Raw genomic sequence first — 26281 nt, 5'->3', positions numbered from 1 at the left:
CTAGGTAGTCCAGGATAAGAGGGATGGAAGATTCTGAGGTGCTGCCCCCTCTGGAATGGCTCCAGGAGCAGAATCTTTTCCATTTCCCTGCGTAAGATTTTCTGGTGCTGGGTCTTCTGGCCCCTGTGATCGTGTCTAGTTCCTATTTGCTTAATAGGGGCCCCTTGTTTTCTTTTAAAGTATTAGCCATGCTGTCAGTTTGAGAGTTTGCAAATCTGGGTCAAGAGGTCTGAGATCAGGAGAAGCTGCCTGGGAGGCTGTAATGTCAGGTTGCACAGTAAGGGTACCATTACTGTCTGGGCCAATATGGAGCAATGAGGATGGCCTTTCATCAGTGCCTTGGGAATAAGAAGCAGAGGAGGGAAGGTGTACACAAAGAGGGAGTTCCAGGCATCCACCTTCCATGCTAGGTGGTGATACTCCCTGGTACAGAATTTTTTCAGCTGGTGGTTGAGGTGCGAAGCAAAGAGATCCACCTCCAGAGTTCCCCACTCCTGAATGACTTGTAAAAAGATTTTTCTGTGGAGCTGCCATTCATGGGGGTCCAGTAAGTTTCTGCTTAAGTTGTCTGCCAGGGTGTTGTTGATCCCTGGCAGGTATTGGGCAATTAGGTGTAATCCCATGGAGGAGGCTTTCAGCCAGAGGTTTATGGCTAGTCTGCACAGAGGGTAAGATTGGGTCCCTCTCTGTTGATATACCACATTACTGTGGTGTTTTCTGTTTTGATAAGGAGAGCCCCTGGCCTGAGATGGGGTTTGAAGGATGTCAGAGCCTTTTGGACTGTCATCATTTCCTTCTGATTGATACGTAAGGGAAGGTGCTGTGCATCCCAAAGACCTTGGGTGCACCTGCCGCTAGGTGAGTGCCCCAAGCAATATTTGAGGCATTGGTGGTGATGGTCTGCCCAGTAGGGTGGAGGATGAAGGGAAGACCCTTTTTCTTGGCACAGGCCCCTGCCCACCAGAGAAACTTGGCCCTTATACAGGAGATCAGAGGGAGAGAGGTCTCTAGAGGCTGAGAGTGCTGACAGCTAAGGCTCTTTAGATACCACTGAAGTTTCCTCATGTGAAGCCTGGCCAGAGGAATTAGAAGGAAGCAAAATGCCATGTACCCCAAGACTTGCAGGAGCTTCCAAGCAGTGAGGTGACTTCTGGAAGCCAGCTGGGTAAAGTAGAGAGGCAGGAAGCTCTGCTGTTCTGGGGATAGGAAGGCCGTTTGGGAAGCTGTGTCCAGCAGTGCTCCCAAGAAAATGATCTTCCTGGAGGGTGTTTGCTTTGATTTCTTCTCGTTGATGATGAGTCCTAGGGAGGTTAGGAGGTATTTGACAAAGAGATGGTCCTGGAGCAGCTTTTCTTTGCACTCTGCCTGAATGAGACAGTCATACAGATAAGGGTAAATCTGTATATTTCTCTGTCTGCAAAATGTTATGGCCAGGGCTAAGCATTTGGTGAATACTCTGGGTGCAGTAGATAAGCCAAAGGGTAGTGCAGAGAACTGAAAATGCTGTGAGCCTGCTCTGAAGTGCAGGAATTTCCTACAGGATTCCCTTATGGGGATGTGAAGGTAGGCACCCTTTAGGTCTAGGGTCAGTAGCCAGGCATTTTTTGTCAGCATAGGCAACAGCTGCTGCAAAGTTAGCATTTTGAATTTGGGAACCACCAGGGAGGTGTTCAGAATGGATAGATCCAGGATGGGGCACCAAGTGCCCTATTTTCTGGGAACAAGGAATAGTCTGGAATAAAAGCCTTTGCCTGTTTGATCTGAGGGGACAGGTTCTGCTGCCCCCTGGGATATGAGAGTATGGACCTGATATTCTTCGTGGTTTCACTGTTGCAGTCATTACATTTGGGTAATCTGCTGGCAGGTTGCCTTCAGTCGGCCTGAATAACAAAGTCTTGGGTCCTGCGTCAGTTGCTGTCTCCTCTTCCATGACGTCAGGTCGTCAGGGGTGTAAAACATTCAGCTGATGCCATTTTATTTAGTCTTTCTTGTTGCGCGATGCCCAAAGCAGAAGCAGTTCACAAGTGCCGGTCGGCCGACTCCTCAAATTTTCGTATTCGAGTTTCAGAACCGAAGTCTTCAACTAAAGCTAAGTACCCCGTTGGGGAAACCTTTTCTTGCTCCTTTCCGATGTCAGTAAAAGTTAATAATTGTATTACTTGTGGGAAGCAAATACCTCATAATGATTTTCATTTGTACTGTATTTCTTGCCTAGGCCCTGATCACAACGTGCCTTGCTGTCGGTTTTCTGCTAGATTTAACCAACGCACTATTAAGTGTCGGTATATTTTTGCTTCTAAATATTTTGGTTCAAGATTTAACTATCCTGAAATGTCATTGGTTAGCAATCTGACTACTGGAGTTCACAAGAAACATAAGGAAAAAGACAGAGACAGACCGTTGAGGTCCAAAACGGATGACGATGCTTCTCCTAAGCCAGTCGCCGGTTTGCCAGTACTCAGTGAGGCGCTTTCGCAGCCCCTACCTGCTACTTTTGAGTCGCAGGCCTCTACCAAGACCCATTCAGAGTCTGGTATGCCATGAGATTCTCAGAGTATTGAACCCTCAGATGTCTCTCCCTTGGATGGGTCCGGAGCCGCTGAGCAGGCACTGGCTTCTGAGGGTGTTTTCAGGCCTCAACATTTTTATATTAAACTGATGCCAGCAACAAAAACAAGGTCAAAAACAACTTCTATGTTTAAAAAACCAACGCATGAGCCACGTGCTCAGGCCCCTATGCCTAAAAAACAGATGATCAAAATAGCTGAGGATTTAATTACCTTGATCAGGGGTTCCCACCCCCTCCCCCCTGCTAAGAGGCCTAGGCAAGGCACTGATTATGAATCTTCAGATCAGGTTTCCATTTTTTCTGATTCCTCTTTTGATCAGGAATTTTCTATTCCACCCTATGAGGATTCTGATGCAGAGGAATCCATCCCATCTGCATCTCCTCCTGAGGATTACTCTTTTGGAGAGACTTTGCATACTTTGAGAGAACATTTTCACTGGGAAAGTCAGGACTTCTCTGAATCAAAAAAGAGGCTTAGGGATTTCCTTCTTTTTCCTCAGCATAGGCCTTTGGCAATACCTCCTGTATTAGACATTGTTGATGATGTGTTTTTGGAATCAAGCATGGCTCCTGATTCCCTGCCTCTGGCTCCTAGTAAGCCAGACAGATATTACAGGATTCCTGACTCCCACAAATTTATTTTCGAAAATCCTGCTGCTGATCCTGAGACTATTTCTCAGGGTCCCATGAGTGTTAAGGCTTCTACAGCCAAAAATCCTACCCCTTCTGATAGAGATTCCAGGGTGCTGGATAGATGGGGTAAGAAGGTTTATACGTCTGCAGCCTTGGCAATCAGGGCTTTAAACTGCCAGTTTCATATGCTTAAATATCAACAGCATGTTATGGGCTTACTGAAACAGAAAATGGTGTTGATTTCTGATTGTGTGGAAAAAAAAAGAGTTACAGGATTTATTGCATTCAGCAGAACAGGTTGGAAAGCATATTTTGCTATGTGGTTTTGATTCCTTGGAGGCCTCTTGTAGGGCCGCCGTTACTGGATCTGTGATTAGAAGGCATGCCTGGCTCAAGGAGCAAAATCTCCCTGATCATGTTAAAGCTAAATTGTTGGATTCCCCTTTGCAGCATGATACTCTGTTCAGTAATAAGGCAGAAGAGGTTTTGAAGAAAATGGAAGACAAAGCTAAATCTATGCAAACTGTAAAAGATTTCTTGCAAGTGCAGCCACCCAGGTTCAGTAGGCACTGACCTACTAAAAATTGGTCCTTTCCTGTGTCCAACAGAGCCACTCAGGGCAAACCCAGGTGCTCAAAAGGCTCCAGATATCAATCACAGGGGTCTTACAGGTCGAAGCAAGGGGGTGCCTCCACCTCCAAATCTGGAGGAAACAAAGCACAACCCAACAGTAAGCAGTCTCAATGACTTTCCTCTACCATCTCCAAGCACTTATCTTTTGGCAGCCCCCTTGAGGGGAAAAGTAGCACTTCATGCTCAAAATTGGCAGTTAATTACCCAGGACAAGTGAGTATTAAACATAGTATCCCAGGAGTACAGATTTAATTTCCATACTTTGCCAATTCCAAATGGATGGCTGGATCTGCCACAAAATCAGTGGGCAGAGGCCCAGAAACAAGTCATGCCCCTCATGGATATGGGGGCTATTCAACCGGTTCCAGAAAAGGAAAAAGGACAAGGTTTTTATTCAAGACTTTTCCTGGTACCCAGAAAAGACAATTCATGGCGTCCAGTACTGGACTTATCGATTCTGAACACGTTCCTGGACATTCCAAAATTCAAAATGCTGACTTTACAACAGCTACTGCCTATGCTAGGCAGGAATGCTTGGTTAGTAACTGTAGACTTAAAAGAGGCATACCTGCATATCCCAATAAAGGAATCATGCAGAAGATACCTCCACTTCAAAGCAGGTTTTTTGCATTACCAATTCTCTGCACTGCCCTTTGGCTTATCTACTGCACCCAGGGTCTTTACAAAGTGCCTGGCACCAGTAATTGCATTCTGCAGACAAAGAAAAATTCTAATTTATCCTTATCTGGATGATTGTCTCCTTCAAGCAGAGGACAAGGACACTCTTCTTCAACATCTGACATTAGTAAAAAAGCTCCTAGCATGACTAGGGTACACCATAAATGAAAAGAAATCACAGCTAGTACCCTCTCAAATAATTACATTCCTGGGTGCAAGCCTCAATACAACTGCCCAGATGGCTTACCTCACGCCAGACAAATAAAGGCAACTGACAACATACTTCAAACAAATGGCAACAAAAACCCAGTTATCTGCAAGGCAAATTCTGCAGGCTTTGGGGTTCATGGCATCCTGCATTCTACTAATTCCATATGCGAGACTGCATATGAGGAAACTTCAATGGTACCTAAAAAGTTTATGGAGTCATCATTGTCACAGCCTGGAAACAATGATTCCTCTCATTCCCTGCCTACAACAGGAGTTTCTTTGGTAGGCAGAGACATGTCACCAAAACAAGGGACTGTCATTCACTCTACCCCCTGCCACCCAAACCCTAACTACAGATGCATCAGACTATGCTTGGGGGGCCCACCTGGCAGGGAGATGCATTCAGGGCAAATGGAGCCCAAACCAAATGCATCTGCATATCAACCAGAAAGAAATGCTAGCTGTTCAGAATGCTCTGACAGCCTTCAAGGACTTACTTCATCCAGGACAACTACTAATAAAGACGGACAACACCACAGTTATGTGGTACATAAACAAGCAGGGAGTACACATTCCTACCCCCTTTGCAGACTAGCCATGGCCTTGTGGAACACAGCCTTGACTTACCAAATACATCTTCAAGCTCAATTCCTGCCAGGAAAGCAAAATACTCTGGCAGATGACCTAAGCAGAAATCTTATGGACCTGCATGAATGGAAACTGGATCCACAAATCTTCAGCATGTTAACACAGAAATGGGGGAGCCCAGACATAGATCTATTTGCCTCTCCCCAAAATTATCAGTTGGACAAGTTCTGCACAATAACTCATCACAAAAAAGCATGGAAAGTGGATGCTCTATCCTTCATCTGGAAAAACCTATCAGTCTATGCCTTTCCTCCTCTGCCTGTACTCTCCAAGGTCTTACAAATAGTCAGACAGAAATAAATAAATATACCGGATGGTACCAATAGAATCCTCAGCCAAAGAAGAGAACGATATGATGTAATGTCACCACTTCTAAGGAAATAGCTCAATCTAATGTATGGACTCAAAATAGAGTTGATGTTGATACATCAACGCCACCTCCCAATCAACAGGCATTGGGAGCACTCAGCAAAGACATGGAACAGGTCGTTCGACGTAAAAATATGAACCCAGATGACACACGTTTTTTACCCTATCCCATCAGACAGACATACCACACGAGAGGTCGCTCACTGAGCAAAGGTCCCAGGAAGAGGAAATTTTCACAAGAAAGATATGGACAAAGGAAAAATGTAAGAAATTAAACAACTTGGTATATGATTTTTCCACCAGAGGAATTAATGAAAGTGATTTAACTTTGTTAAACAAAGGGCTGGGTTTTATACCTTCGCAATGTAGTAAGTTGAATAACACACTGACTGAATTGAGATTATTTGGCAGGTCAGTAGCTCTTAAAATGTACTTCAACACATATACAGAGACACTTGAAGCTGCTGCTAGTGCACCTCTGAAAAAGAGAAGTAATTTTATTCCTCCCATTCCTAGTAATATTGATTGTTTTATTAGAATATGTGAGGATGATTTCTATAAATATTATACACAAGAAAATAAGAACAACATAAAAAGGAATAGATATTATAATATGACTAGCTCTGAAGTAGCCTCACTTGCCAAATTGAAAAAAGATGATATGCTAACCATAAAACCAGCCGATAAAGGGGGTGGCATAATTCTTATGGATACACCAGAATACACGGAGAGTATGTATACACTTTTGAATGATACCAAAACATATACAGTTCTATCCACTACTGAGATATCTAAGATTATACAGAATGTGCATGATAACATCTATGACCTTCTTATGTGCAGACAAGTGGACAAAGAGTTATATGATTTTTTAGTTATTGATTCACCATTGATACCATCTATGAAAGGCCTACCCAAGGTACACAAGGGAATATTCCCACTTCCAATGCGCCCGATTGTTTCAGGCAGGGGATGGGTCACTTCTAATGTATCTACATATCTTGAGACCATACTTAGACCCATAGTTGACTCCATCCCCACTATTTTAAAAGACACATATCATCTGTTGGATGATATCCAAAAATTTAATGAAAATCGTAGAAATGCTTTGAATAAGTGTGTCTTGATAACGTTAGACGTCAAAAACCTCTTCACTAGTATACCTAATGAAGACGGCCTGCAAGCCATAATGGAAGTGTTTAATTTGGATACAGACTTTGACACAAATGAAAAGATTTTATTATATCTTCTTTTACAAATGGTTCTTGAAAATAATGTATTCATGTTTAAAGACAAATGTTATTTACAGCAATGGGGAGTAGCCATGGGCACCCCCGCTGCCAACACTTATGCTAATTTAGTTGTCTTTAACTGGGAGAGGAATAATTTGTTCAGTGATGCAAGGTATATTAACAACATTAAAATGTATAGAAGATTTGTAGACGACATATTGATTTTATGGGAAGGCACTGTGGATGAATTTGAAATGTTTTTAGTACATCTGGATTCTACCACCCAGTTTTTAAAATTTACTATGGAGTGGTCCCATACTCACATTAGTTTTTTAGATATCAATATAGTAATGAATGGACACAGAATAGAAACTAGTTTATACAGGACGACATGCTGGGTGAATAACCTTTTACACTATAACAGCATGCATCCTAGACATGTGTTCCCAGGCATAGTTAAAAGTCAATTCATCAGAGTAGGGAGGCTATGTGAAAACGCACAAGTACTTACTGATGAAGTAGAAAATATGGAGAAGCTGTTTTTAGAAAGAGGTTATAATGTGAAAATGTTGCATGAGATTAAAAATGAAGTTTTTTTAACACATGATTCTATGATAGAATCAACAATAAGACACAAGACAGCTTTTAGCAGACCTAAAGTCAAGAATTGGACATCATCCACCATTAATAATAGAGTAGCATATATAATGCAATATACAAATGACAACTTTGATTTAAAGAATATAATTAAACACAATTGGAAGCTCCTAACTATAGATGAAACAACAAGGAAAATAGTAGGAGAATATCCGAAGTTTATTTATAAAAATTCACCTAACTTAAAAAGATTGCTATGCTTCAAAGAAGGAAAAGGAAATCCCAGGGAACAGATACAGTTTAATACCATGGGCACCTTTCCTTGCACTAGATGCAATATGTGTCGACATATTAGTGACAAACAAATATATAAACATCCTAGAATGGATTTTATGTTTAAACCCAGGTTTTATGCAAGCTGCATCTCTATGAACTTGGTCTATTTAGCGACATGCACAAAATGTGAAGCATTCTATGTTGGCTTAACTAAGAGAAAATTTAAGCAAAGGATATACAATCACATTTATGAAATAAAGAAAAAGAATGACAAAAATGCCTTAGCTAAACATGTGATTGAATTTAGAGAGCATAGTTTCAAGTTCAGAGTATTGCAACTAGTAGGTTTAAACAAGAGCTGGGGCAATAACATGAATACTCTGGCAAATGTTGAATTATCATGGATTCTAAGGTTGGGTGCCCATTTATATCCAGGCCTGAATCAGAGTATTTGCATTAAACCAGTGCTAGATAGCAGGATATACAAATAATGTATTTCAACACTGGCATATATACACATTTATTTATTTCCATCGAAATGCCGTTATGAATCTGCTACTCATTAATACATATTACATCTACACATGAATATGACATTATTCTAATAAAGCATATTGTTTTTATGTTTTTATGTAAGCAACATTTAGATTTTATTATGACACTACATTTCAACATGATTAAATGATTGATTTTATTGATCTATTATATTATATTTATTATAGATATTTATTTGTTATTCATCTATATATTTATATGTTCATGTATTTATATACTTATATATTTATACATTTATATTTATATACATATTTATATACATACATATATTTATATTTACATTTATATTTATACACATATTTATTTGTCAATTCTTTGCAACATAGATGTTTTATAACATATCAATATTCATTTGTTTATTCATATTTGAAGATTTTATATACACAGTTTCTTGACATTTGATAGAAATGTACACATCAGCTATACATACTAAGCATACATCTTTGCTATGAAATTTGCGATGACATATGTCTACACAGCTTTTAATGTGTTTGAACTAATACACATTATAGAATAGGATGTCCCTAACTATGGTTCATATTGTTTAATAATAATATAGGAACATTCTTATATATATGTGCCCACCTGAAAGCTTTGAATCTTATGTCTTTTGCATCTTATGCATTGTTATACTTATATATATATATATATATATTTTTATATATTCATTTTACATTAGTTATTTATGTATACGTATTTTCATTGAATGTTTTTTGAATGGTTTTAATATTTGTAATATCTCATTGCTTCAGAGAAATATAATATACTTATAGTTATGGTTGCATCTTCAAGATATAAACGAAGATGTAAAAAAGTAAAAAAGAAAAAAGTTTACTTGAGCTAGTTTTGCATTGCCTCCCTACGTACACAGTGATTATTACTTATCACTTTAAATCAATTAAACTAAAGTAATTAATTAATTGAATGATTAATTGAATTTTGCTGGGTATATATACTCTCTACATTTATTGTTTGAATGTGAAGATCTGAGGAAGCGCACTATCGGTGCGTGAAAGCGCTTATCTGTCTGTTTATTTTATTCAATAAAGAGTTCGTGCATGGCACTTTGAAGTGGTTCCTGTTTTCCTGGTTGCCGAATCCGTCAGTTTCTTTACATCATATCAAATAGTCAGACAGGAAAAAACAAAAATGATCCTAATTGCTCCAGACTGGCCTCACCAGCACTGGTACCCACTTCTAAGGAATATGTCACACCTTCCTTCATGGTACTTGCCTCAGATACCTCATCTACTGTCTCAGCAGAACTATCAAATTCTGCACACTCAGCTCCAAACCCTGAATCTTGCAGCAAGGCTAATCAACTAATTATTCAAACCACACCTGTCAGTAAATCTGTGATGGATGTCATTTTGGAAGCCAGAAAGCCTAGTACTAGGAAATCTTATGCTGATAAATGGAATAGATTCTGTGCTTGGAAACAAGCACAAGGAATAGACACAGCAAAGCCCAATTTTCCTCAGATTTTACAATACTTAACTGAGATGCTTGACAAGGGCCTATCTTTTTCTTCAATAAAAATCCATGCCTCTGCCATCTTGGCTCATTACAACACAGAGCGTCCCCTCTTTTCTCATCCACTGCTTAAACAGTATCTTAGTGGGGCTAGAAATTTAAGGCCTCCCGGGAGAGCACCAACTCCTGCATGGGACCTCAATTTTGTGCTGGAAAAACTCACCCTGCCTCCTTTTGAACCAGCAGCTACTGCGGATATAAAATTTCTGTCTTGGAAAACAGCTTTTCTTTTAGCAGTCACTTCAGCAAGAAGGGTTTCAGAACTACAGGCTCTCATGGCAGTGGAGCCTTTCATTATATTTTACCCAGTCAGGGTGGCCCTCAGGACCAATCCTTCTTTTATGCCTAAGGTGGTATCCAGTGTGGCTGTTAACCAGACCATTCACCTGCCAACATTTTACCCAAATCCACAGAACAAGGGGGAGTGGATTCTGCATTCATTGGCCATACACAGACAACTAAGATTCTACTTAAACGGACCAAATCTCTAAAAAAGTCTGAGAAACTACTGGTAGTATTTGCTGCAGGATCAGAGGGGAAGGCTATATCAAAGCAGACTATTTCTAAATGGATAAGCCACTGCATTCGTTTCTGCTATTTGCACCATGGTAAACCTGTGCCCAGGGGGATCAGATCACATTCTACCAGGGCTGCCTCTACTTCAGCAGCTTTTCTCAGAGGGGTGCCAACCGAAGACATTCTAGAAGCTGCTACTTGGAGCTCTGTTCATACCTTCACAAAGTATTATCATTTACCTCTCTTCTCCAAATCCAGGGCAGGCTTTGCCACTGCAGTCCTGCAGGGCCTTATAGCCGCTCCTAATGCTATTTAGTTCCATTCTCCCAACCATAGCTTTGGGATTCTACCCAAATGTAATGACTGCAACAGTGAAACACGAAGAACATAGTACAGTTGTGTACACTTACCATAAATGTAGATGTTCGAGTGTATTCACTGTTGCAGTCCGGGTTACCCACCTGCCATCCCCCATTCTCTACCTTTTCTTTCCTTCACTATACTCAAAAGCCTTTGTGGTGTATCTGCTTTTAGTTGAAAGTAAAGTTTATGTTTCTAAAAGTGCATTTATATATATTTACTGTTTATTTATATATATATATATTTTTGCTCCCTATTTGGGGGGGGGGGCACCTGATATCTGGGACATGAAAAACTAAATAAAATGGCTTCGGCTGCATGTTTTATACTCCTGACGACCTGACGTCATGGAGGAAGGGACAGCAACCGATGCAGGACCCAAGACTTTGTTATTCAGGCCGATTGAGGGCAACCTGCCAATAGATTACCCAAATGTAATGACTGCAACAGTGAATACACTCGAACATCTACATTTATGTTAAGTGTACACAACTGTACTTTTCAATGCCTCTGCCCACTGATTTGGAGGTAAGTCTGGGTACCCTCTTGGAACTGGATGTTCGTTGAAAGAGAATTTGTATCCCTGAAAAATGGTCTTTTAAGACCCATTTGTCCTTTGTTACAGAATGTCAATTTTCTTTGCAGAGGGAGAGCCTTCCTCCTAGAGGGCAGAGGGGGGGGGGGGAGAAGGAGTCACTGAGAGTTTTGCCATAGAAGGGTGGCTTAGAATTCCCTGCCTTTGGGGCGGAAGTGGTCCACTGTTTGGTTTTCTGCTTCCCCTGGGATAGGGGCCTGAGTGGTCTGCCCCTGCAGGATTTACCTTGGCCCTGTCTGCTAGGTGCAGGGAGGACCAGTACTTAGAGGGAAAGTTCTTGCTGAACCTGGGAGGTTGAACCTGAAAGAAATCTTTTACTGTTTGCATAGATTTTGCTTTGTCTTCCATCTTTTTAAGAACCCCTTCTGCTTTTACTCCAAACAAACAGTCCTTATCCAGGGGTGCATCAATTAATTTAGATTTGATATGATCAGGGAGAGGTTTTTCCTTCAACCATGCATGTCTCCTCATGACAGATCCTGACACAGCTGTCCTGCTTGAGGCTTCTAGGGCATCATATCCACAGTGTAATGAGTGTATGGCCACTTGACAAGTAGAGTGCAGTAAATCTGCTAACTCTTTCAAATTGGCACATTCAGGAAATGTTGAACTCTTGTTTTAATAGTTCCAAAGTGTGTTGTTGATATTTTAACATATGGAACTGACAGTTGAGTGCTATGATAGCTAAGGTTGCAGAGGTGTATACTTTTTTACCCCCTCTGTTCAGAGACCTGGAATCCTTGTCAGAAGGAATAGGATTCTTGGCAGAACTAGTCTTAGCTCCTTTAGGCCCCTGCATATGACTTCTGGGAATACAGCAGGATTTCTGTACAGGTATTTGTGAGAATCTGGTACTCTGTAATACCTGTCACGTTTACTGGGAACAGGTGGAAGGGCATCAGGGGCTAAGCTGGATTCTTGGAAAACATCATCCACCACTTCTAAAATAGGGGGAATGGCCAGGGTCTGTGCTGGAGCAGGTCCAGAAACTCTCTAAGTATTTTCTTAGACTGGGGGAAATCCTGAGATTCCCAAAGGAAATGTTCTCTGAGGGTGTGAAGGGTTTCCCCAAAGGAAAGGTCTTCTGGTGGGGAGGCAGAAGGAGTGGATTCTTCTGCATCTGAAGCCTCATAAGCAGTCAGAGGTTTGCTGTTGCTCTTCAAAATCTAAATAATCAGACTCCTCAGAATCCTGTTCTGTCATAATTTCAGGTGAAGAGTGTCTTTTCCTTTGAGAAGTTATGGCCTGAGGAGATGATATCCTCCGCCATTTTAAGCATTTGTGCTTGGGGTGGTGGAGCAGGAGCCAGATGGTGGCTAGAGGTAGATTTTCTAGGAGTGGCCTGGCTTCTAGGCCTAAGAGTATCCATAGATCTGAGGGAAATGATAGTTGGATGAGAAGATGTCAGTTTTTGTCTAGATTCAGTAGTGCAAGAGGCCTCCTAGGAAGCCAGTGCCTGTATCGTGGCTCTGGACCCAACCGAGGCAGAGACAGCCAAAGGCTCGGAAGACAAAGAATATTTCTGTGGCACACCAGACTCCAAAAGGGTCTCGGTAGAGGCCTGCGTAGATATCGAATCGGGCATCAGGGGCTGCAAAAGCGCCTGATTGAATTCCGGAGAACTGACGACCTGCTTAGCGGTAGAGTTCTCAGAAGGCTTAGCCTTGTTCGGTCTGTCTCTGAAACACGAAGAACATTTGCAGGTTGTATAAAAAGATTTATAAAGTCTAGAAAATCAGAAATGATCGTCATTGTTAGTTACATTAGACCCAAACTTGAGTATGGAATAACAATATGGAAACCCTATAAGAAAACAAACATGAGTAAACTGGAAAGAGTACAGCGGAAGTATACCAAGGGCATCCATGGATGTGAAAATATAAATTATTTTGAAAGACTAAAATATCTGAACTTGTATGGTATGTCTCTTATAGATATGTAAGAGGAGACTGTCTTCAGGTATATAGGGCATTTTGAGACAACTACCTCTGGGAATGTCTGGGATTATCAAAATAGTAGAGAATTATCAGACAACCTATGTAGAAGATTCTGTAAGAATGAGAAGTGTACTAATTGGTTCTCTGAGAGAGCAGCTGATGCATGGAATAGACTATCAAATTACATTAAAGCAAGTATTAGTTTAGATATTTTTAAGAACAGCCTGGACACTTATTGTGGGAGCAATTGTTTTGGTATATTGACAAGCTAGAAGGGCATTAATGCCTGTGCTTGAAATATTTGATGTTAAGTTGTCTATCTCGCCTTCATTCTTGCTGGATGGGTTCGGAGCCGATCCTCAGCTCCGACTCGGCCAATACTAAAGCTCGAGAGCTAATTCCACTGGCTCGAGGCTCCCCCATATCCCACAATGCTAGGCAGTAACTCCTCAGATCTCGTTTGCCGCTTAGCTGACGAGGTGCTCTTTCCAACCGGCTCTGCAGGTTAGTTACTTTTATAAAAGCTTTACCAAAGTTAGACCCCCTTTAAGTTAAATTTTCAGTAGTTATTAGTTAATTACTTAGTTTTTTACCACTCCCTTACAAATTCCACCCCCTTTTCCAAAAAAAAAAAAAAAAAAAATTTTCCAAGGGTTCTTCCCTTAGGCCTTAGGCCCCTTCCCACCCCTCCTAGTAGTTGGAGTGAGTGTGTTTTTCTAGGGAATTTTTGTTAAATCTAGTTACTTTAATTTTAATTTTAGTGTAATCTGTGTGTTTGTGTGTGAGTGATTGCACTATTTCTATATCTTTAGATATGTCTAAAGAATTGAAGGTCTCAGGCTTTAAGAAGTGTGACTCGTGCTGTCAGAAGATGTCTCTGACAGACGGTCACACTTCTTGTGTGTATTGCCTGGGACCTTTACACCTGCAAGACTCTTGTGCTGTCTGTCATGGTTTCAGCCCTAGAGTCCTGCAGGAACATAAAAATAAATGAATCTTAAGAGGCTTGTTGAAGCCTGAGGGTCCCCCGACACAGTCTATGTCGGGGAAACCTTCTAAGTCTTCCAGGCAGTCAGCTCCAGTGTCCGAGCCGTCCTCCGGAGGTTCAAAGACCGTTCAATCGGTTCAACCATCGGCTCCAGCCGGAGCCGATGATTCTAGACCTACTACACACACTGTGTCCTCGGCTCCGGTTGGAGCCGAGACAGATAAGTCTAAGTCGGTTCCAATACTCTTGTCGGAACCGACTACTAGAAAGAGGTCCAGGTCTCCTTCTATCGGCTCCGTTCATTCGGCTCCAGCCTCACCGCTCTTATCTGAATGGAGCCATAGGTCACACTCCTCTAGGTCCTCCAGACTTTCGGACCATGATTTGCAGAGGGTGGTGAGTAGACTTCTTAAGTCCGAGGCACTGGCCCAGATGTTACACAGCCCGACTCAACAGTCGATGGCTACCCCTGTTCCACTAGACATTCCTCCTCCGACTCTATTGAGTTCGGAGCCGGTGCTGCTCGGAGCCGAGACTGTGGGAGCGTCGGAACCGATACCTTTCCTTTCGGCACCGTCGTCTGCTCCGATCTCCTCCTTGGAGGGATCTCGGTGCCGGACTTCCCTCGTTGGCTCCGAGGGGCGAGTGGCATCGGACCCTTGTCTGACCCCGCTCTCCCTCTCGGTGCTTCGGCGCTGGTTAGTTCGGCTCTGACATCGGCTTCGGAGCCATCCTTGTCGGTGCCGGGGGAGGTTTTCAGCTCTTCGGAGCAGAGACCTCTGGCCCTGCCTGATAGGTGTGCCTTTGAGGTCATGCGGAGCATGTTAGAACCTGGTTCTACTCCACAGTCGGCTCCATCAGCTCCTCCCTCTACAGTGCCTGCGGTGATTTCTTCTCACCCCCTTGCTTCGGACCATAGAGAATCTGCGCCTCAAGTATCCCCAGTGGGAATTTCCTCCTCTTCTGAGGCCTCTCCTGATCTTGCAGAAGAACCCCCTAGGAAGAGACAGTGCAAGAGGAAGCACATTGACTCACCTGAGTCTGTCACCTCTGACACTGATTTGGAAGATTCTGAGGGTTCCCCTTGTTCCCCCTCTGAAGACGTCTCCTTTGCAGACATACTGAAAATCCTGAAGCAGAGGGGGAATTGGCCAGCCCTTAACCCTTCAGAGGACGAATCAGTGTACCTTGAGGCGTTTGGTTCTTGACCTTCCACCTCCTGGGTGTCCCCTCCCTTTGACCCACTCATGGAAGTGGTGGCAAGGAAGGCTTGGACGGCTCCTGACTCGGTGGAACCCACCCCTAGGAGGCCGGCCAAATTTATCACTGCCCCCAAAGACAAGGAGTTTTTGTCCGAAGGTGTCTCTGTGGATGCCATGGTGGTGGCTGCTGCCACCAAGAAGGAATTAGCGGATCCTTCGGTACCTGTTCATCCTCCTAATAAGGAATCTAGGACCATGGACAGGTACGGTAAGCGGATGTTTTCATCAGCAACTTTCTCCATGCATTCGCTGAATTACCTGTGTCATTTCACTCGTCTCCAGAGGGACTTGCTCAAGGATATGAGTGAAGTGTTGAAGGACCCATCAGCTGTGGGTTTTCAAGATAGGATGAACTCCCAGCTGGCTATCCTTAATTCAGTAGTTAACTCCTCCATGCGCCTGATTTCGTACGTGGCTGATGGAGCGAGCAGAGCCGCAGGTACAGGGGTGGCTTTATGCCGCCATGCCTGGATGCAGCTATGTAGCTTTCCGGACCCTTTCAAGGCGTCCTTCACTAACTCCCCTTTTGACGGATCATCTCTCTTTGGTCCACAAGTGAAGGATACTCTGACAAGGTGCGAGGTAGAAGGTAAGACTCTTTCTGCCATTGGAGTCTGTTTTTCTACCCCTTCTAGGCCTTACCCCAAAGGTCAGAAGGGGGGGAAGATGTGGTTCCGCAAACAACCACAGGGAGTCTTACCAGACGCACAGAGTCGTTTCCCCTCTAGAGGCAGAGGGGGGAACAATAATAATAGACGCCGTCCTAGAGGCAGAGGGGGCCCGCAGAATCAGGGTAGTCGAGAAACCTTCTCTGACAAACCCTTTCAGCAACCCTGAAGGGTTGCCCGACTGTCCACCTTCGGAGGCAGTTGGGGGAAGATTATCTCTGTACCCAAAAGCCTGGCTTTCCCTTACTCAAGACGAGTGGGTACAGTCTATCATATCCGAAGGCTACAGAATCCCTTTCATTCGCATCCCAAAACAGTCCGGACAATCCCTTCCAGACGTTCCACCCAGTCAAAGGGAGCAAGCAGCACTAGAGATTTCAAAGCTGCTAGCAAAAAGAGCCATTCAACCAGTTCCAGCAGACCAACGAGGATCCGGAATTTACTCCAAATTCTTTTTGGTTCCAAAGAAAACAGGGGACTGGAGACCCATTTTGGATCTCAGCAACTTGAACAAGTTTGTCAAGAAAACAAAATTTCAGATGGTCACGCTGCAGTCCATCCTGCCCTTTCTGGGCCAGGACAACTGGATGTGCTCCATAGATCTCCAGGATGCATACTATCACATCAAAATGAACAGACGATCCAGGAGATTTCTCCACTTCAGGCTAGGGGCCAGTCATTTTCAGTTCAGGGCCCTGCCCTTTGGTCTTACTACAGCCCCCCGAGTGTTCACCAAATGCATGGCAGTGGTCGTCACTCATTTGAGGGGCCAGGGATTCCAGGTGTTTCCGTATTTAGATGACTGGCTCCTGACTGCCACCACCAGGCATCTACTTCTCTTAGCCAGAGACTACACTTTACGAACCTGTCAGACTCTAGGCATCTCTGTAAATTACGAAAAGTCTGTCTTGTCACCTTGTCAGTCTATTACCTTTATAGGCGCAAGATTAGACACAGTCAGTCTGTCAGCCAGACTCACAGAACAAAGAGTAGCAGACATTCATAAGCAGGTTTCTCTTCTCTTACGACAAAACAAGGTCAAAGTCAGACTGGTGTTGAAAGTCCTAGTGATTATGGCGGCGGCTATTTCTCTCCTCCCATTAGCCCGCTTTTACATGAGGATTCTTCAGTGGATGCTGTTCACTCAGTGGTCCTTTCAACTTCTACCAATGTCCCACACTATTAGCATAACTCAGTCATGCAGGAATCATCTTCTCTGGTGGGTCACATCTCCCCAACTTCTTCTAGGGAGACCCTTCATTCCCCCGCCCCCGGCTGCAACTCTTACAACGGACACCTCCCTGATCGGGTGGGGGGGGGGCATTACCAGGGCAGGACAGTCCAGGGCACGTGGCAGCCGATCGAGTGCCACTTGCACATAAATGTTCTAGAGATGAGAGCAGTGCTTCTAGCATTGCAAGCCCTTCAAGACTCTCTTCCCAAGGGAACTATAGCAATTCAGATGGACAATATGTCCGTAGTGTGGTACATCAACAAGCAAGGCTGAACAAAATCTTATCCCTTATGTCGAGAAGCACTCAGACTGTGGCAATGGGTGATCTCTTCTCAGCACTTCCTGATAGCAATGCACATTCCCGGCAAGTCCAATGTGATAGCAGACAGATTGAGCAGAGCAATCCTCATGCCTCACGAGTGGTCTGTGAAGAAATCAGTGTTGGAAGAAGTTTTTCGAACTTGGGGCCAACCTTGCTGCAATCTTTTTGCCACTCCCCAAAACAGCAAGTGTGCCGATTTCTTCACTCTCTTTCCCCTACCAGGTCATCCCATCAGAGACACTCTAGCTCACGATTGGCCTCCGGGACTCCTGTATGCTTTTCCCCCCTTCCCACTGATACCTCAGCTGATTCGGAAAGCCATTGCTCTGAAGGCCTTAATGATCCTCATTGCCCCTTATTGTCCTCGACAAGTTTGGTTTCCCTTTCTTCATCGTTACCTTTTGGCGCAACCATGGCATCTGGACCCAGTTCCAGATCTCTTGATCCATCAATCGGGTCAGCTGCACCAATCCCTTTCTTCTCTGAACCTCACAGCGTGGTTCCTCCAATTCCAACCTTAGCCAGGCTTCCCTTAATATCTCACTCAGTTAGAGATATTTTGATAGCTTCTCATAAGTCTTCTATCCGGAAGATTTATAGCAGCAAATGGAAACGTTTCTCTTTATGGGCAGTATCCAGGGAAATAGACCCCTTTACTGCTCCTATCCAGTCCATTCTTGATTTCCTAGATGAACTTTTCCAAGCAGGTTCTTCTCCTTCTACTATCAGAGTTCAATTGGTGGCTATATCTAATTTTCATGTGGGAGTGTCAGAGTCAACTATCATGTCCCACAAACTCTGTAAAGCCTTTTTGAAAGGAGTTTTTCTTCTTAAGCCCCCTGTCAAGGATCTACCTCCTCCATGGGATCTGAACTTGGTTCTAGCATCTTTGATTCTACCCCCCTTTGAACCTGCAGCTTCATGTTCTATGAAGTTATTGTCTTGGAAAACGCTTTTTCTAATAGCCATCACTTTGGCTAGAAGGGTTTCGGAACTTCATGCTCTATGCTGTCGTCCTCCGTATCTAATTTTTCACAAAGATAGAGTATCCTTGCGTACCAATCCATCCTTTTTGCCCAAAGTGGCCTCTCAAGCAAATCTGAATCAAACTATTGACCTTCCAGTTTTTTTCCCCAATTATGGCAACAGGTCAGAACAAAAATTGCACTCTTTAGATGTTCATCGCCAACTAAGGTATTATTTAGACAGGACTAAACAGTTTAGAAAAACAGACCAACTGTTTGTTTCATATGCGGAAGGCAAGATGGGTCATCCAGTCTCTAAAGTGTCACTTTCGAGATGGCTTACTTCTACGATTACCTTTATTTATGAGGTCAGACACCAACAATTGCCCTCGAAGCCTAGAGCTCACTCTACAAGGGCCTTGGCGACATCCATAGCCTTTCAAGATAGGCTTCCTATTGATTCTATTTGCTCAGCAGCTACTTGGGCTTCACCTCATACATTAATTTCTCATTACAAGTTGGACATAGCCTCCAGAGACCGTGCCAACTTTGATTCCACTGTTCTCAAGAGTCTGTTCCGATAGGCCACCCAGGACAAGGTGCTAGGGACGCAGTCCCATCCAGCAAGAATGAAGGCGAGATAGACAACTTAACATTAAGAAGTTATGTACCTACCATAACGTTCCATGTTAGTTGTCTTCTTCTCGCCTTCTTTCTTGCGTCCCACCCTCCTTCCCTCTAGCCTGGACAGACCTAGAGGAGATTGTTTTGTGACCTTTCTAATCCTTTTCTCCCACACTTTACCACCTCTATATTTCCTCTGTTAGGTTTATGTCACCTCACAGTCAGCCCTATAGAGGTGGGTTTCCCTTCTCCATGTTATGGAGCTTTTTTCTTGCTTGGCCTAGCATCAAACGAGATCTGAGGAGTTACCGCCTAGCATTGTGGGATATGGGGGAGCCTCGAGCCGGTGGAATTAGCTCTCGAGCTTTAGTATTGGCCGAGTCGGAGCCGAGGATCGGCTCCGAACCCATCCAGCAAGAAAGAAGGCGAGAAGAAGACAACTAACATGGAACGTTATGGTAGGAACATAACTTCTTATTTATATATGTGTGTGTGTGTGTGTGTGTGTGTGTGTGTGTGTGAGTATACATATATATATATATATATATATATATATATATATATATATATATATATATGTGGGATCCAGACACATGCTCGACTAGCATATGTCTGAATCACAAAACATCCAACACACATACACGAAAGTGCTTAACATCGAAAAGCACTTCCAAGTATGTGTGCCTGTTTCGTAGATTGGACTACAGTGCGAATAAGGGAAAATTCCCTTTTCCCCACTGTAGTGCGATCTCGGAGTGAGAATATTAAAAGTAGGGGGGGTGTGGAGGCACAGTCCCCCATGTGGGGGGTGCAGGAGGGAAAAGCCCCCCTGCAGAAATGTAGATTTTTTTTTTTAAACTACACATACACGGAAGTGCTTTTCAATGTTAAGTGCTTTCGTGTATGTGTGTTTGATGTTTTGTAATTTGGATATATGCTAGACGAGCATGTGTCCTAGTATATATATATATATATATATATATATATATATATATATATATATATATATATATATATATATATATATATATGTCTATATATATATATATATGTGTGTGTGTGTATATAGATATATATATATATATATATATATATATATATATATATATATATGTATACACACACACACACACACAATATATATATATATATATATATATATATATATACATATATATATATATATATATATATATATATATATATATATATATACATATACATATACATATATATATATATATATATATATATATATATATATATATATAATGTATGTGTGATATATATGAGGTTATAGCTGTTCAGGTCTGATGAACTGCAGACCCTTAATTCTCCCGTTTGCTCAGGAGGCCAGCTACATCACAGGCTTTCAAGCTCATCTGCACCATTTGCGAGTACCTTAGCTGCCTAAGATGAACCTTGCTTTTTCCCATTTTATTTTTAAAAGGATGTTTGAGATGAGTGAAATGGAAGGGAAGAAATACAGAGGGCCTTAGATTCACAGGATGTAGATTAAACTTGCTGTCCTGGTCCATTTGCATCAAAATCTGATGCAGAACTTTCTCATCATGTAGCTGTCATAGGAGGAAATGTGCCAATCCTTGGAGTGATTCCTATCTACTGTTTATTTATCTTTCATTCATTTCCTGATGGTCCTCTTAATGCGAAGCAGGATCTTTGGGGAGGCTTTCCTGGCACTCTCCAGGTGGAGAAGTAATGCTGGACATGGCATGCAGGCATATAGTACAAGCAACATACAGCACACAAAAAAAGCCGCTCGAATCACATGCACACACATGCATGCATGTGTCATTCAACACAGAAAAAAGCCGCTTGAATCACATGCACACACATGCATGCACATATCATTCAACACAGAAACAAAGCATTAGATTATCACATTCTCTGAAGGGAGAAGAAACTGGTGCCTAGCTTTATACTGCACCCTTAACAGTGAGTTGGTGTAGGTGAGGTTCTAGACTCACAAACACACACAAGCATACATAAACATAACGCACTTATGCAACACAAAAAAACTGAGTTGTGTCATCAACTTTTCTAGAGGTAGAAGAAACTGTTGTCCAGCTTTGCACTGCATTGCTGAACACTGAGATGATATAGGTTAGCTGCCAGACTGTCTCTCTCACACACACACACACACACACACACACACACACACACACACACACACACACACACACACACACACACACACACACGGCAGGTTTAGGTTTATGCCCCAGAGTATACACCTACTGCAGGTAAATGTGTTTCTTTGCTTACATTTTACATGTACAATGTATTCATGTGACACTTATGCCATAATATGTATTCATGTGACACTTATGCCATAATATGTATTCATGTGACTCTTATGCCATAATATGTATTCATGTGACACTTATGCCATGATACGTATTCGTGTGACATTTATGCTGTACTTATTTTTTATTCCTAGACTGCGGCATTAGGCCAAAATTTGAAAAAAGTAACATAAAGGACAAATCGGAGCATGAGTTACTAGAGTCCTATATTGGTGGTCGAATTGTAAAGGGCGTGGATGTGGAATTTGGCAGTGCACCATGGTAAAGTAAAACATTTTTCATTTCTTACTGGGTTGCTGTATGGTCAGCTAACAGATGCTGTCACCTGGAAGGTTAGACAGGAGGGCTGATTTCTATGGTGAACTGCAGTAATGATTGTTGGACATTCTGAAGGGAGGGGAAGGGATTTCTTCACTTTTTTAAAGTCCCCAAGCTGAAAAGCATTCATGAAAATGTGAGAAGTGTATTATATTAACTTGTACTCTGCTACTTCTTGTATAACTGCATGATTTAATGTGTCTGACAAAATATTATGAAAATAAATCATTACATTAGTGCAAAGGCTTCCTGGTAGCAGCTTAAAACTTAATTTTGTCACTAAAAGCGCATCGGAATAACTCAGGAGTCTCTGTCAGTTGTTTTTGTTGCGTGTGAACAACCAGAACTCCTATTCCAGATAAGACATATAGTGTAGAAAATAATGGTTGTATAGGTATATTATATGAAGCATTTTATTACCTCATCAATATGCAAGAAGATAAAACCTTAAGAAATATATTCGAATATTATAAAGGGTCTATATTATATGTTCGAAGTTTCAAAACTTCGAATGTCATATATGACCAAAGTTTTAAAACTTCGAACATATAATACAAAAAAAAAGGAAAGAAACTTAGCTGAACGCTGCAGCCTCCACCCCCCCCCGCTACTTAAGTATACCAACTCCGAGAAAACACATTAATGAAGTGAGATCGCCATTGGGAATATTTCCCTATACTTCACTAGTGCAGTCTCGGAGTTTGTATATTTAAGTAGTGGGGGTGTGGGGGGTGCAGGAGGGCTTGCCGCCCTGCTTACAGCATTCAGGTAACTTTTTTTTTTTTTTTTTTATATATATGTTCAAAGTTTTAAAATTTCGGTCATATAGGTTCATAGGTTCATAGGTTCATACTAGGCTATCTGCCCAAGGGCATTTATAAGCCTAGCCCATAGTTATGTGGCTTTCGCCACCCCTTTAGTTTGAATAAAAACTATGCCTATCATTTTGCTGTGCCTCTGTCAAGCAGTGACGCTGAAGTAATCCCTGGGGTATATCTGCAATCTCCCATCCATTGGTCAAGATTCCTCTTGAACAAGACCAGAGAGGTGCTCTGCCTCACATGTACCGGGATTTTGTTCCACAGCATAGGGAGTCTCTGGGTGATGAATCTGTCCCTCCAGCACGTTCTATTTATAACCGTGTCAAGGTTTAAGTCTCCGCCCTTGTGGTTCTGAGGATCTAGATTTTTGAGGTGAAGCATATTCATCAAATCTGGGTTTGACATGGCCTTATATGTCAGGCACAGGTCACCTCTGAGCAAGCGGTATGAGACTGAATAGAGCTGGAGTTCTTTCAGTCGGGCAGCATAAGACATATTTTTGAGACCCTTTATCCTTTTGGTGAGGAACTTTTGGGGCCTTTCAAGCTGCAGCAGGTGTCTGGTCAGATACATTCCGAACGGGCATTGTACTCAATCATAGGTCTAATAAGTGATGAGTACAGGGGACGATGACCTCCCTTGATCTAGATGTGAATCCCTTCATGATCAGGTGGGTGATATAGAAGGTTTTCCTAACTACTTTAGCAACATGAGTGTCAAACGAAAGGCTACTGTCAACCTGGGTCCCCAGATCTCTGATGACTTTTTCTGTGCTCAGTGGATTGCCACCTATATGGTAGCTAGGGGTAGCCTTGTTTTTCCCAAAGGGTATGACTATGCATTTTTGGCGTTTAACTTCAGGCCATGGCTCTGGCACCAGTTATCCATTTCTGTGAGGCCCTTCTGGAGGATATCTGTGTCAGATGTGTTTTCGACTATGGCGCCCAGTTTGCAGTCATCTGCAAACTTTGTCAGCCATAACCCTCCTGTGTTTGCTTGTACTTTAGAAAAGTAGATGCCGAACAAGAGTGGACCCAGGACTGAGCCCTGTGGGACACCACTTGTGACAGGCTTTGAGTCTGACATGGCTCCAGCAACTCTGACCCTGTGGGTTCTGTCACTTAGCCAGTTTGCAACCCATCTTGTGATGTATGGGTTTACATTCAAGCTGATGAGTTTTTCGATGATACCTGAGTGGGGTATTGTGTCGAAGGCCTTTGCCATAACACTGTTGTGTTATGTTATATGACATTCAAAGTTTTGAAACTTCGAACATATAATATAGACCGACCCTAGAAGTTGTAAATATTTCATATTTCACATAAACATTTGACATATTTATTATTACAGATAGTAAGTGGACAGGATGATTTGGTAAAAAAAAAAAAAATAGACCATGTTCTCTCTATATTCTTTATTGTGAACACATTTTGTTTTTAATTATGCAGATCAGACTTTTTATTTGCTTCAGTTTTCCTATACAAAAATAAATTGTCCTTTGTGTTTACAGACAAACCAGTAGCAAAAAGAGTAACCAGCAATTATTTTCTTAGACATGGCTGAAGCCCCAAGCTCCACACACTTCTGCTATGTTAAGAATTAAACCCTGAGCGATACACAGTAAACTACTCATGTTTAGGGAAATTTGAGGAGCAGTAGGTACATGTTTAGTTTTTATTTCCCCCCACAGGAAAAATGGAGCCAACAGTGTTATGGCAGCAGACCTTCCCCAGGGATGAGCGCAGCAGTGCATGTTGCATTAAGCAGGATTCTTATATGTTATGACAATAATACTCTTTGGCTGTACTAGTGCAGTAGTAACAGCAAAGTGCTTGGTATTAAAAGTTCCATTGCTGAGGCTTTATCTGTCTCATGTTGCAATAATTTTTGAGACTGCTAAATCACACCTGCCAAAATGCATTAAAAATGTAAACACATGCTTTATTATCAGATTTGCTCAAGTATTTTTAATGTAGTTGTTATGGGGTTGGAGGCTTGGAGCTCATTTTATTACAAGTAGTAACAATACTAGTAGTAACAGAAATAATATTGGACTGGAGTAGTTTCTAATGTTATACTGCAGTATGAAGTACCCCGACTTCCCCAAAACAGTCTGCTATATACATAAATGTGAAAGTAACTGTGAAATATTATGTCACTTGGTGCACGTCATTTCATTCCTTCATAAATAATTGTGAAATATTATCTCACCTGGTGCATGTCATTCCATTACGAAGCAACAAAAAAAGTTTGCACGGAAGCAACTGCACGGCTCAGGATAAAGCTGAATCAAAAACAAAAAAGCCAGCATAACATGACCCAATATAAAGCTGATAATTTATTACAAAAACGACAGCTTCATAAATAACTGTGAAATACTCTGTCACTTGGTGCACGTCATTCCATTACTTCATAAATAACTGTGAAATACTCTGTCACTTGGTGCACGTCATTCCATTACTTCATAAATAACTGTGAAGTATTGTGTCACCTGGTGCATGTCATTCCATTACTTAATAAATAACTGTGAAATATTGTGTCACCTGGTGCACGTCATTCCATTACTTCATAAATAACTGTGAAATATTGTGTCACTTTGTACACGTCATTCCATTATGTCATAAATAACTGTGAAGTATTGTGTCACCTGGTGCACGTCATTCCATTACTTCATAAATAACTGTGAAATATTGTGTCACTTTGTACACGTCATTCCATTATGTCATAAATAACTGTGAAATATTGTGTCACATGGTGCACGTCATTCCATTACTTCATAAATAATTGTGAAATATTGTGTCACTTTGTACACGTCATTCCATTATGTCATAAATAACTGTGAAGTATTGTGTCACCTGGTGCACGTCATTCCATTACTTCATAAATAACTGTGAAATATTGTGTCACTTGGTGCACGTCATTCCATTACTTCATAAATAACTGTGAAATATTGTGTCACTTTGTGCTCGTCATTCCATTACTTCATAAATAACTGTGAAATATTGTGTCACTTGGTGCATGTCATTCCATTACTTCATAAATAACTGAAATATTGTGTCACTTGGTGCACGTCATTCCATTACTTCATAAATAACTGTTAAATACTCTGTCACTTGGTGCACGTCATTCCATTACTTCATAAATAACTGTGAAATATTGTGTCACTTGATGCACGTCATTCCGTTACGTCATAAATAACTGTGAAATATTGTGTCACTTGGTGCACGTCATTCCATTACTTCATAAATAACTGTGAAATATTGTGTCACTTGGTGCACGTCATTCCATTACTTCATAAATAGCTGTGAAATATTGTGTCACTTGGTGCACGTCATTCCATTACTTCATAAATAACTGTGAAATATTATGTCACTTGGTGCACGTCATTCCATTACTTCATAAATAACTGTG

The 26281-nt window shown here is 41.9% G+C and overlaps 1 protein-coding gene across 1 annotated transcript in view; it reads left to right on the top strand.

Moving 5' to 3' along the window:
* The window catches only part of F2 (coagulation factor II, thrombin), a 1266023-nt gene that overhangs the window by 683083 nt on the left and 556659 nt on the right, over positions 1–26281 (top strand). The window contains exon 9 of the mRNA XM_044082527.1: positions 21866–21992. Within this exon, the coding sequence (XP_043938462.1) occupies positions 21866–21992 (127 nt within the window). The remainder of the gene's footprint in view (positions 1–21865; positions 21993–26281) is intronic.

This window comes from Protopterus annectens, chromosome 9.part0 (assembly GCF_019279795.1).
Source record: "Protopterus annectens isolate FY-2018-M chromosome 9.part0, PAN1.0, whole genome shotgun sequence".
NCBI lineage: Eukaryota > Metazoa > Chordata > Ceratodontiformes > Protopteridae > Protopterus > Protopterus annectens.
The sequence above is the reverse complement of the archived record's forward strand: the minus strand, read 5'-3'. Positions and strand labels throughout refer to the sequence as shown.